The following is an 11,394-nucleotide window of genomic DNA, read 5'->3' as shown; positions in this document are numbered from 1 at the left end:
GGGAGATCAGCAGCTCCGTGCCGGGGCCGGGGGCGCTGCGATGGAACGGGGGGGGCGGCTCGGGGCGGGGCAGGGGCGGGGCGGGAACCCGTGGCGGCTCCTCCCCCGCGCTCGCTGCCCTTCCGCCCTGCGCGGCGCCGCTCCGGCCCCGTATAAAGCGGCGGCCGCCGCCCGCTCGGCTCCGGCCCCATGGAGGCGCAGCGGCGGCCCCTCGGCGGCGCGGTACGGGGGGACGGGACGATCCCGGGCGGCTTCGGGATTGGGGGGGGGGGAGGGGCGAGTCCGGGTGGCTTCGGGGCCACAGGGTGGGGAGGGGGGGCGAGCCCAGGTGGCTTCGGATGGGGGGTGAGGGGGGCGGTTTCGGACCCGGGGGAGGGTGAAGGGGTTCCGTCCCCGGTGGCTTCGTGGCCATGGGGGTGGTGGGGGACGAGCTCAGGTGGCTTCGGAGCCATTGGAGTGGGGGGGTGGCTTAGGATGGGGGGACACGGATGGGGGTCCTGTCCCGGGTGGCTTCGGGGCCTTGGGGGTGGGGGGTGGGCGACCTCAGGTGCCTTTGGGGCTACAGAATTGGGGAGGGGGGGGGGGATGTGAGCCCAGGTGGCTTTGGATTAGGGGGGGACACGGCATAGGTGGCTTCGGACCCAGGGGGGTCCCGTCCCAGGTGGGTTTGGGGTCGGGGGGAATGAGCACAGGTGGGTTTGGACTGTGGGGGGACACGAGATGGGAGGCTTTGGGGTGACGGGGTGGGACAAGGGTCCCATCTGAGGTGGGTTTGGACTGGGGGGGGACACGGGATGGGTGGCTTTGGGGACACAGGTTGGGGGGAACGAGCCCAGGTGGCTTTGGACTCTGGGGGGACACAGGATGGGAGGCTTTGGGGTGAGGGGGTGGCGTTGGGGGCGCTGGGCCCAGGTGGCTTTGGACCGGAGGGGGTTGGAGGTGGGAAGGGTGGCACTGTGGCCCTGAGGTTGGAGAGAATGGGCCTTAGTGGCTTTGGGGTTGGGGGTCCTGGATGGCTCCAGGATGGACAGGATGGGTGGCTTCAGGATGAGGGGGTGTCCTGCACCGGGGTGGGGGGGTTGTCCCAAACTGGGTGGCTTCAGGGAAAACAGGGGGATGGAAGAGGTCCTGGCCTGGGTGGCTTTGGAGCAGAGGGCGTCTTAGCCTGAGTGGTTTTGCATGTAGGGACACAGGACAGGTGGCTTTGGGGTGAGGGGGTAGGGGCAATGGGGGTGAGGGCAACGAGAGTCCCATCCAGGGTGGCTTTGGACCAGGGAAGGGGGTGAAAGGGGTCTCAGCCAGGATGGTTTTGGGGCAGAGGGAAAGAGAGGTCCCGTCTCAGGTGGCTTTGGGGTGAGGGGTTTGGGCAGGTGGCTTCAGGGCCAGAGGGTGGTGGGGCTTGGCCCGAGTGGCTTTGGGGTGAGGAGAGTCCTGGCCTGGGGATTTTCAGCCTGGAGGAGGGGGTCCCTGATGGTTTCAGGGCTGGGGAGGGGATGAGAGACCCAACCCAGGAGCCTCTGTGTCAGAAGAAGGGAGGAGGTCCCAGTTTGGGACGATGTGGGGGTCCCAGCCTGAAGCCACAGTTTAATGCCTGTTCTTGTCCCACAGGTCCAGGGTTTGAGCAGAGGCCGAGAGTCCCCTGCAAAGAGCCATGAGCGTGGGCAGCATCTTCTCTGTCCCGGCTTGGCCTGAGGTGCTGCCGGCTGTCCCACTGGGAGAGAGGATGAGCAGCAGAGAACCCTGTGAGAGCAGTGGGCTCGGCAGCCTGGCCAAAGAAGCGGGGAGCCCTGGGAGGGAGCCCCGTGGCAGTGCTGAGCTCCAGCTGAAGGTGGATTTCTTCCGCAAGCTGGGATACTCCTCGGCAGAGATCCACATTGTCCTGCAGAAGCTGGGTTTGGATGCCGACACCAACACAGTGCTGGGGGAACTGGTGAAACACGGCTCCACTGAGCGGGAGGAGACCTCAGCCCCACTGGAGGCTCCGGAAGCTCCCCTGGTTCCACGTGGAGGGGTAGCCAACAAGACCCCTGCACCCACGCCAGTCCCGGAGGAGACAGAGAGCGACAACCTAAAGCCCATTGTCATCGATGGCAGCAATGTGGCCATGAGGTGCGTTTTGAGGGGGTTGGTGGGGCTTGGGGAGGTGCTAGCTGGGCATCACCTCCAGGTATGCCCCACACTCTGAGCTCCATGTTGAAAACCTCGGGGGTTTCTCACCCCAAACAGCCACTATTGGGTGCCCTGGTAATATTTTCCAAGGCGCCTCAGCAGCACACGTAGCTGTCACGGGGACAAGCATCGCACTTGCAGTGCGGGCTCTCTTTCCCGTAGTCTCTGCCAACACAAAACCAGCGGTCACGGGGCTTTGGTGACAGCAGAGGTGCTTCCTGGGAAATAGATGTTTCCTTCTCTTTTCTGGCTTGGGAGGAGGATAACTGAAGATACGTTGTCCTCTTACCTAATGGTTTTATGTAAGTTTCTGTAGCAGGAAGTTGCTCAAGAAATAATTACAGGGTTAATTAGAGAAGGCTCTGTAATACAGGGCTGTCTCCTGCATTGGAGACCAGTCTCCAAATTGGATTTTGGTGGAATTTCCTGTGGAGCGGATGGGATGCCAAAGGGGAGCTCTGGTACACGATGTCACCAGGCAGGGCCGTGACTTGTCCTCCCCACCTTGGGTGTTGTGGTGCTGCAGCCTGTGATGCTGCTGAGGGTGGAACAGTAACTTGGCAGTGTAGGAGCCCTAATATTCACGGAGCACCCAGAATCTCTGTGCTAGATGCTTGTTGTCTTGATATATCTCTGGTTTCACCTTGATTTTTTTGTTCCCCAGCCCCTGGTGCCACACTCTGAGGTCTGGGCTCCATCGATTTAATGCACTGGGTTTCTAAATTAGCTTTTATCGTTGCACCTTTGTCTGTGTTTTAGCTTAGGAGATCTTGTAATGCATTTGTGTACACAGACCTTCTCCTAAAAGCCCCAGCACACGGAGCTGCTGCGTGCGGTGCCGTAGGCTCTGTCTCTGGTGAAAGTGCTTAGTGGATATGTTTGCAGGTGTGGTTTTCTCTAAGCCATGGTTGACAGTTCCAAGAATAAGACTGAGAAACGATGGGGTTCAGTCTGCTGCGCGACCGATGAACGGAGCCTGCAAGTTCCAAGGCGAATCAGGAATTCTGATGGCAGTAGAACAGGGTCAAAGAGTGAAAGATGTGACCTGGATGCCTGTGGGAGCACGTTCGTGTCCCTGCAGCGCTCCTCTGGAGGAGGAAAATGGCCTATTGTGAGACCAGGGCTGATAAGTGGAACTCTTGTGGTGAAGTTTACCTTAGATAAGTGCTCGAGCTTAAGCAGAATTGGTTGTGCTCTCTGAACGAGGAGCCTCTTACCCATGAAAGCGATCCCAGAAGGCACAGGAGAGCTCACAGGAGATGTGAGTCAGGGCAGGCCAGGCGGTAACAGCGCTGCCGATAGTTCCGAGTTTGACATGAGCAGTCTGGCTTTTTTAAGCGATTTGCTAGAAGGGGAATTCCGTTCTGAAACTTCCTGTATTGACGGTGAGATGTTCCCTGCTGATTCATTTGCAGTGTGTACAGCTGCCTCCCTGAACAGCTCTTGACAAACATATGCAAATCATAGTGGAAATTAGCTTTTACTTCCTTCTAAGGGAATTTTTCCTTGGCTGCTGCCAAATCAGATCAGCCCAATTTGCTGCCTTCTGTAGATTTGAGATGGGTAGCAGGGACTCAATCTCTGCTTTTTCCATTTATCTCAAACTGCAGTGACCTGTGTCGGGCTCTGCAGCAAAGCCAATCTGACACTGGAGACAGTTCTTGGAGCATCTTTCTTTTGATTGTTGATGTGAGCCTTTCTGTAATTTGGGATTCCTGATGGAGATGCATTTGGCGTCCCTTTAGGTGTTAATTTTCTTGCTAAATACTTTTAGAATAAGTGGGTTTGGTACAACTCTTCCGTTTTCAGGGAAGGGTGAGGATGGGAAGAGAAGTTGAGCTTTCTGGTCGTGATGGGAAGAGAAGTCGAGCTTCTTTCTGGTCGTATAGTTGTGCTACAGTACTAGTGCTTCTACTATACCACACGAAGTAAGGCTGAGAGAACTGGGTTTGTTCAGCCTTGAGAAGGCTTAGGGAAGATCTTATCGCCATGTACCAATACATAAAGGTTGTTTGCCAAGAGGATGGAGACTCCCATTTTGTGAGGAGTCACATGGAGAAGACAAGGGGTAATGGTGATAAGTTGCTCCCGATGAGATTCCAATTGGATTCCAGAAGAAGATGTTTCACTGTGAGAGGGGTTAAACATTGGAATCATCTCCCTGGGGAAGTGGTGGATTCCTCTACACTGGACACTTAAGGCTCAGATTAACAGGTCATTTCATTTCAACTATGGATCACCTGAAAGGTTGGACCAGATGATCCCTGAGGTCCCTTCCAACCTGGTGTTCTGGAATTCTTGGCAAAGCCTCTGCTGGGATGTGAGCTCTTCATAGAGGAGTTCACTGGAATACAGGGTGGTAGTGGGAGTTAAAACTGCATTCGGGTGTAGAGGGGAAGAGTGAGACTTGAGGCAGGGATGGTGTCCAGGTGGGGAGAATCTTGCTGAACTGAGACCAGTTACCTTTGGGAGAGTGTTTCCTAGCAGAGTGTCATCCTGAAATGCAGGCTGTTGGATCCCCAGAATGACAAACCAGGCTGGAATACAGAAATGATGAAAGCTTCCCAGAACCATTGCCAAGAGAAGGGCTGATTGCACTGTAAATACTGGCACTTGTAAAAGAGGAGTGGTGATTTCCTCTTAGAAGTTCTGGAAACTTATTTATATGACCTTATTATAGGAATAATTGAGAAGCAGCTTTTTGTGTTGATAATAGTTTCTGACACTGTTGTCAAACTTTGCTCTCAAACTGCCAAGTGCTGTTGGGAGCTGTTACAGAAGATGTTGCTATTTCGTGCTAAGTGTGTTTGTAACTGACTTTTGGGGCCATACTGTAATGAAGAAGCATCTTTCCTCAGTGCTGATGTCCTTGAGATAAGAATGCATAAAATGTCTTGTTTTCCTTCGCTTATCAGAATAACTTTACGAGCAAAACACCTGAGAGGGTGCAGATAACGCTGGCAGAGGTCAGTGACCGGCATTAGCTGCCAGAACAGAGCAAAGGGTGTTCAAGTTCATATTGCACTTGGGGCTAACAATAAATATCTGGAATCCAGAGTTGAAGCAAAAGCTCTTTCAGAGCAGCTGCAGCAGCTAGAGCTGCTTTCTCCCACTCAGTGGGAACTTATTGGTACACTGAGGTGCTAAAAGCAGTAATTCTGTGAAGACCTCAGTGCTGCTATTTGCACAAGATGAGCAGTGAATACTGATTGTGCTACTCTTAAAGCTGCTTCACTAAAGGTTGTCTGAATTCCTATATCCGTTTGCTTAATGGTTGCCTGACCTGCCTGTACATAACCTGAGTATGGAAATCATTTTCTTCTTTGCAGCCATGGAAACAAAGAGGTGTTCTCCTGCCGAGGCATCCTTCTGGCTGTCCAGTGGTTTTGGGACAGAGGACACAAGGATATTACAGTCTTTGTGCCATCTTGGAGGAAGGAGCAGCCACGACCAGATGTGCTTATAACAGGTGTGGGAATATGAAAACCAAAAGTAGCTTTTCAGGCTTTCTGCTTTGTCACTTAATGAGCTTGCAAAGTTCTGGCTAGTTAGTAATTAACTTATGAATGGCAGATCTGAGTAGTAGGAGAAGCCGGTAAGCTGAGCTGACCAGTGAGAATTAGTCATTAACTTCTACCCTAAGCAAGTTCTTGCCTGGATCAGCTGGAATAATTCGGGGAACAAAGAATGTAATAGTGCTCTGCTTCCTACCTCTCATTTTTTTATTGTTTGAATTGGTCTCCTCTTTCAGGGACACATCTTTAAAGGTCCCTTCCAACCCAAATCACTCTGATCTTCACACTGTGTATTTGTCTCTAACGTATTTGACGCTGGACAGAATTTCTACATGCGAAAAGTTAAAGCTTGGTGGGAGTTTAGTCAGAATTATTGAAATCGAGGGGAATTTGCCCTGAACTTGCAAACAGATGAGATTAAAATACTCAGAAATCCATGTGTAGCGTGGCACTGCAAAAGATACTGGCTCACCAGTCTTAAATGCAGGTCACTTTTTGATGCATGCAAAGGATTATGTGTAAGGGACTTGCTGTGTTGCAGCAGCCTCTGTGTGTGTCCTGAGTCTTCTCGGGTGTTGCACAGGCTCCATGGCTGGGAATCCACCTCAGGCAGCCTGACAGGTGGGATCAGAAAAGTGAGAATACAGGCTGAGTTGTGAAGAGAAATGACTTTACATGAATCTTGTTGCTTATTTATAACGTTACTTTCTCTGCACAAAGGCCCTTGGGCTGCGTGAGTGTGTTCACAGTTGTGTTTGTTCTAGACCAGTACATTCTCCGTGACCTTGAAAAGAAGAAAATTCTGGTCTTCACTCCTTCCAGGCGGGTTGGAGGCAAGCGTGTGGTCTGTTATGATGATCGATTCATTGTGAAACTGGCACATGAGTCTGATGGCATCGTGGTTTCTAATGATACCTATCGGGATCTGCAGAACGAGCGTCCCGAGTGGAAGAAATTCATTGAGGAGCGCCTGCTGATGTATTCCTTTGTTAATGACAAGTAGGTTCCTATTCTTCCTCTGATTTTAAAGGTCTATGTAGCATGCTGTCTTGTTTTAGTGAGCAAATGATGCATGAAAAGAGCAAAATGCTGGCATGGAATGGGAAAAATTCCATGGAGATTCCTTTTGGTCGAAGGAAGTGTGGTGGGAAGAGCTGCCCAGCTGTGCTGGGGTACAGAGGCATAAGGAATCTTAGCTCACCATGGTTCGGAGCTAGGAGTTCTGCCATAGTGGAGTTCCTAGGAGAGCACCAGGACTCTATTTCCTCGCAGAACAATCATGAGCAGGCCCAGCAGTGAGTCCTGATTCTGGTCAGCAGCAGAGCACAAAACCTTGTCTGTGCCTGGAGTGGAGCGCTTCATGCCCTCTATTCCTCTCTTGTGAGACCTCATCTGGAGGATTGTGTCCAGTTCTGGAATCTTCAGCATAAGGAGGAGATGGAGCTGTTGGAACGGGTCCAGAGGAGGCTACAATGATGCTCAGAGGGCTGGAGCACCTTCCCTGTGAGGACAGGCTGAGAGAGTTGGGGTTGTTCAGCCTGGAGAAGACAAGGCTCTGAGGAGGCCTTACAGCGACCTTCCAGTACCTACAGCTGGGGAGGGATTGTTTACAGAGACTTGTAGTAATGAGTGGGAGGCAATGGGTATAAAATGGAGAGGGACAGATTTAGACTAGACGTTAGGAAGAATTTCTTCACCATGAGAGCGGTCAGACACTGGAAGAGGTTGTCCTGGGAAGTCCTGCCCCATCCCTGGAGCTGTTAAAGGCCAGGTTGGATGAGGCCTTCGGCAGCCTGATCAAGTAGGATGTGCCCCTGCCCATGGTAGGGGGGTTGGAACTGAATGATCTTTAAGGTCTCTTCCCACCCAAACTGTTCTATGCCAATCTTTACTGGAGAGTTGTTTTTGCAATTAAATGGGAAAGCTTCTTAGGGCTCAGCTTTTTAACCTTCAATGAAATAGGAAGCTTGTAATAAAAATGAAACCCTGACCCAAGGTAGTGAACTACTCCTGACCGAGATGTATTTTTCTTTAGGTTTATGCCCCCAGATGATCCCTTGGGGCGGCATGGCCCCAGCTTGGATAACTTCCTCAGAAAGAAGCCAGTTGTGCCAGAACACAAGCAGCAGCAGTGCCCTTATGGTAAGATCTGCGTTCTAAACACAGAGTCTGAGATGTCTGTGCGAGTGTATTTCATGCACTTGGTAAAATTTAGCTGCTCATTCCATGCTTTGCCTTTCCTTGCAGGAAAGAAATGCACTTATGGAATTAAGTGTAAATTCTACCACCCTGAAAGGATCAATCAGCCCCAGCGCTCGTTAGCTGATGAACTCCGAGCCAATGCAAGGTTGTCTCCTACCAGAAGTACCAGCGCCAAGGAAGAGAAAAAGGGCAAAAGAGGCTCCCAGGCAGAGCTCCTGTGCTCTGTGCCCCCAGAGAGCGATAAAAGCTCTTTGCAGAAGGTCTCTGCAGAGAGGAAATGCTTGGCCCACAAAGCAAAGCCCAGTGACGTTCCACTTCAGGTCAAAGGCAGTGTGGCAGGCAACGTCCCTCCTAGCAGTGGGAGCTTCAGGTCTTCTGACAGGTACCAGCAGCCCCACATGGACTCTCTGTCTTACATCTCTCAGGAGCACCTTGACTCAGGCATTGGCTCTTTGGAGAACCAACTGTCTGACATGTGGCCTTACAGAGCTACCAGTCACTGTGATCATTCCCATGCGGATCAGGTGGCGGTTTGCGGCAGGCAGAGGCCTGTCTACCCGCATTCTCCCAGCTTAGAGCAAAACAGCCTGGTCTCTTACAAGCATGGTTCCCATAAATCCTCTTCCTCTGGTGCTAGCTTCTTGCAGTATGGCCCTGAGCTCTCTCACTCGGGAGCACCTCACTCTTTCTCAGGCTACGGAGTCCCTGTACACCCAGCTAACACTGGGCAATACAGTCTGCCCGGTGAGTTTAATCCCCCTCCACCCCATTCTTGCGAGTACTGGTCTGAGCCGTACCAGATGGCACCACCTCAAGTGAGATCTCCCAGCATGCGTGATCCTCGTTCAGTACAGAGAGCCCCGGGGCCAGCGTACGGGGACTCTGGCCAGTGGGCTGTGTCTGACCACTTTGCAGAGGAGCGAGCTAACGTGCACGTCAAGCTCTGTGGCATATTCCATCCCCATTTAGTTGATGCTGTGATGAGCCGCTTCCCTCAGCTTCTGGATCCCCAAAGACTCGCTGCAGAGATACTAACATACAAGTCTCAGAACCCGGGTATTTGAAGGAGATGCTGAGGGCAGCCAGGCACGTGAAGAGCTTGCGGTGCAGTGTTGTGCTCTGTAGCCACCACCAATGCGTTCTGAGGGCTCCTTTTTATTCCTTGGCAGTACCAGGCTCCCTGGATACCAGATGGGGTATGCTCACAGCAAATTCTCATCCAGACCTGACGGTGTGCCTGTCTTGGAGAGGCAACTGAGGGTTCTGGCTGCTCTAGAGAATGTTGGAGATCCTCTGAGTGAGGAACAGGAGAGGCTGCAGCTTCCGAGCAGTATTTTTCTTTTGAGGATGCATAGTGTTAGGCACACCCTAAATTCCTGCAGTTCAGAACAGAACGTGACCTTACCCCTCCCGTGAGCCTCAGCTTTGAGATGGTTTTGTGTATCATCAGGCAGAGGGATGGAAGAACTTGGGCAGCTGGTGGAGGATTGAGGGGGTGCTACCTGTGCAGTGGTGTCAGCCTTGCTTGGGAAGGCTGAAAGGCATTGCCAAGGCTGTTCTTAACTCAACTAAGCCTCAAAGTGCTGCCATGCAGATATATGGAAAAAGTTGGATTATAAATCTACTGTGAAGCTAGATTTAGCTGACTAATTTGGCTTTATTGGTGCACTCTTTAGTGATGTTTTCCATACCCCTCCCACTTGCACTTACCTTTCTGAGATGAGGTAACTCTGCAATATGTACCACACGTGCTTAGCAAGCAGCTCAGCTCCCAGAAAGGAGCTAGGAATGCAATCCTTTCTCAGGATGAGGGGCCTCGCGCTGCTCCAAAGCTAAATGAAAGTCATTGTATTCGGCGTTTGCTGAAAACTGCAGTTGTGGGAACACGTGGCTGACCATGCTGTTGATGCTCCTCCAAAGTCTTGACCTTGGCTGTTAACCTGTCTCAGGCTCTTTCTGCACAGCACCCACGAGGAGGATTTATGATGGTTGTGCCTTTTATCTTCAGACAGCAATAGCTTTGAGCATTCAGTAAACCAGCTGTAATCATGCCTGGACTGCTGCCAGTCTCCTTCCTGAGGATGCTTTAATATTTTTCTCTAAAGCTTTCACTGTCTTCCTTCTTACAAATATTTTCCTGTCCCCTTCAGCTTTGTCAAGCTATAGCATCCCAAAAAATGCAGAATAAGACTTATTTGGTAAGACTGTTCCGTTTCCATCCCCTTTTACTCTGTAAGATGTTTTTTACTGTAGATATTGTAACGGATTCTAAATATGCAAACCCAGTTGCTGTAGTAATTGTTTCTGGTCCTGGGACTTCAGTGTGCTTAGAACGCAAAGAATGTTTCTTGCACTTGCAGGCCAGAAGCAGTTGATTTGTTGATACACATTGTATCTGTGGTTTTTGTTATGTTTTTTTAAATAAGTCCATCTTGTGGTTAAACCAAGGTCCTTGAGCGGCTGATTATGAAGGGCAGAGTGGAACATGGCTGTTGGAGAGCCCTGCTCGGGAATAGCTTTGTCCAACTGCTCTTCTCTCCGAGTGTCCAAGGCATTGACCTACCCAGACTGGCACCATGTGCCGTAAAACCCACAGGGACACAGGAACCTGTATACCTGATTAATGAGGATACATTACAAATTAGTAATGTTTCATGTTAGTAAGCAAAATGCTTCTTAATTTTAAGTAACCTGATACTTTGCATATTTGTAAATTACAGGAAAAATGGTTTTTAATGTTATTGTCCAGCAACTTGCTGCTTGCTGCTGGTTTTAATTAGTAGTGTTCTCGACTCAGCCATTGTGTTACTTGGCGTGGTGTGGTTTGGTTTTCTGGTGGAATGCTGATATACGCTGCTTCTCTTGCAATCAGAAAATTAACATTTTATACTCTCAAGCTGCCGTTTTGCTGAACTTTCTGTATTGTTACGCAGTATATGGGCTGTGGACGGATGGAGGCAGCTGCGTGAAAGCCATGGCAAAGGAGGAACCTTGTGTTCTATAAATAAAAACTGCTGAGTTGAACTATTTGGTCTCTCTATTGTGGCTTTTTTGAAGACCATTCAACGCTTTGGTTGCCTTTCCAGGATAGTCACGAATTCTGCTTCCTCCTTGGGGTTCCCCTGAGCCTCTGAGATCTCCACACACAGTAGGATGGCAACAAGTCTGATGGCTGCGTATTGAAGGGTTTAACTGATGCAGTGCGACAGGTCAGGGAAATCGAGTCGCTTTGAAGCGCTGTGGTGGATAAGAGAACATCCAGTGTTGGTTTGGTGTTACTGAAGTGAGTTTGTGGTGCAGGGGATGTGCTGACAGTTGAACAAGGCGGGGCAGCGTCGTTGGACTAGATGATCCAAGAGGTCTCTTCCAACCTGGTGATTCTATGTTGGTGTGTGGCTCTAACGGCAGCACCAGAACTTCATCAGGGTTGGGCGTCTCAAGTTCTGGAGAAGATTCCACTTCTGATTGTTTGGAATAAATAGTGTTGACTGTGCTTCAGTTCCAATGA

General features: G+C 50.9%; 1 protein-coding gene across 1 annotated transcript; it reads left to right on the top strand.

Annotated features, from left to right (window-relative positions):
- Positions 1-105: 105 nt before the first annotated feature.
- Positions 106-10,919, top strand: ZC3H12A (zinc finger CCCH-type containing 12A). The gene is made up of 6 exons (XM_054086675.1): positions 106-222; positions 1,609-2,109; positions 5,499-5,638; positions 6,449-6,683; positions 7,720-7,826; positions 7,932-10,919. Exons 2-6 carry the CDS (start codon positions 1,652-1,654, stop codon positions 8,948-8,950), a joined length of 1,959 nt encoding a protein of 652 aa, XP_053942650.1. The 5' UTR covers positions 106-222; positions 1,609-1,651; the 3' UTR covers positions 8,951-10,919.
- The last annotated feature ends 475 nt before the right edge of the window (positions 10,920-11,394 follow it).

The sequence above is a fragment of the Cuculus canorus genome, chromosome 22, assembly GCF_017976375.1.
Source record: "Cuculus canorus isolate bCucCan1 chromosome 22, bCucCan1.pri, whole genome shotgun sequence".
In the NCBI taxonomy this organism is placed as follows: domain Eukaryota; kingdom Metazoa; phylum Chordata; class Aves; order Cuculiformes; family Cuculidae; genus Cuculus; species Cuculus canorus.
The sequence above is the reverse complement of the archived record's forward strand: the minus strand, read 5'-3'. Positions and strand labels throughout refer to the sequence as shown.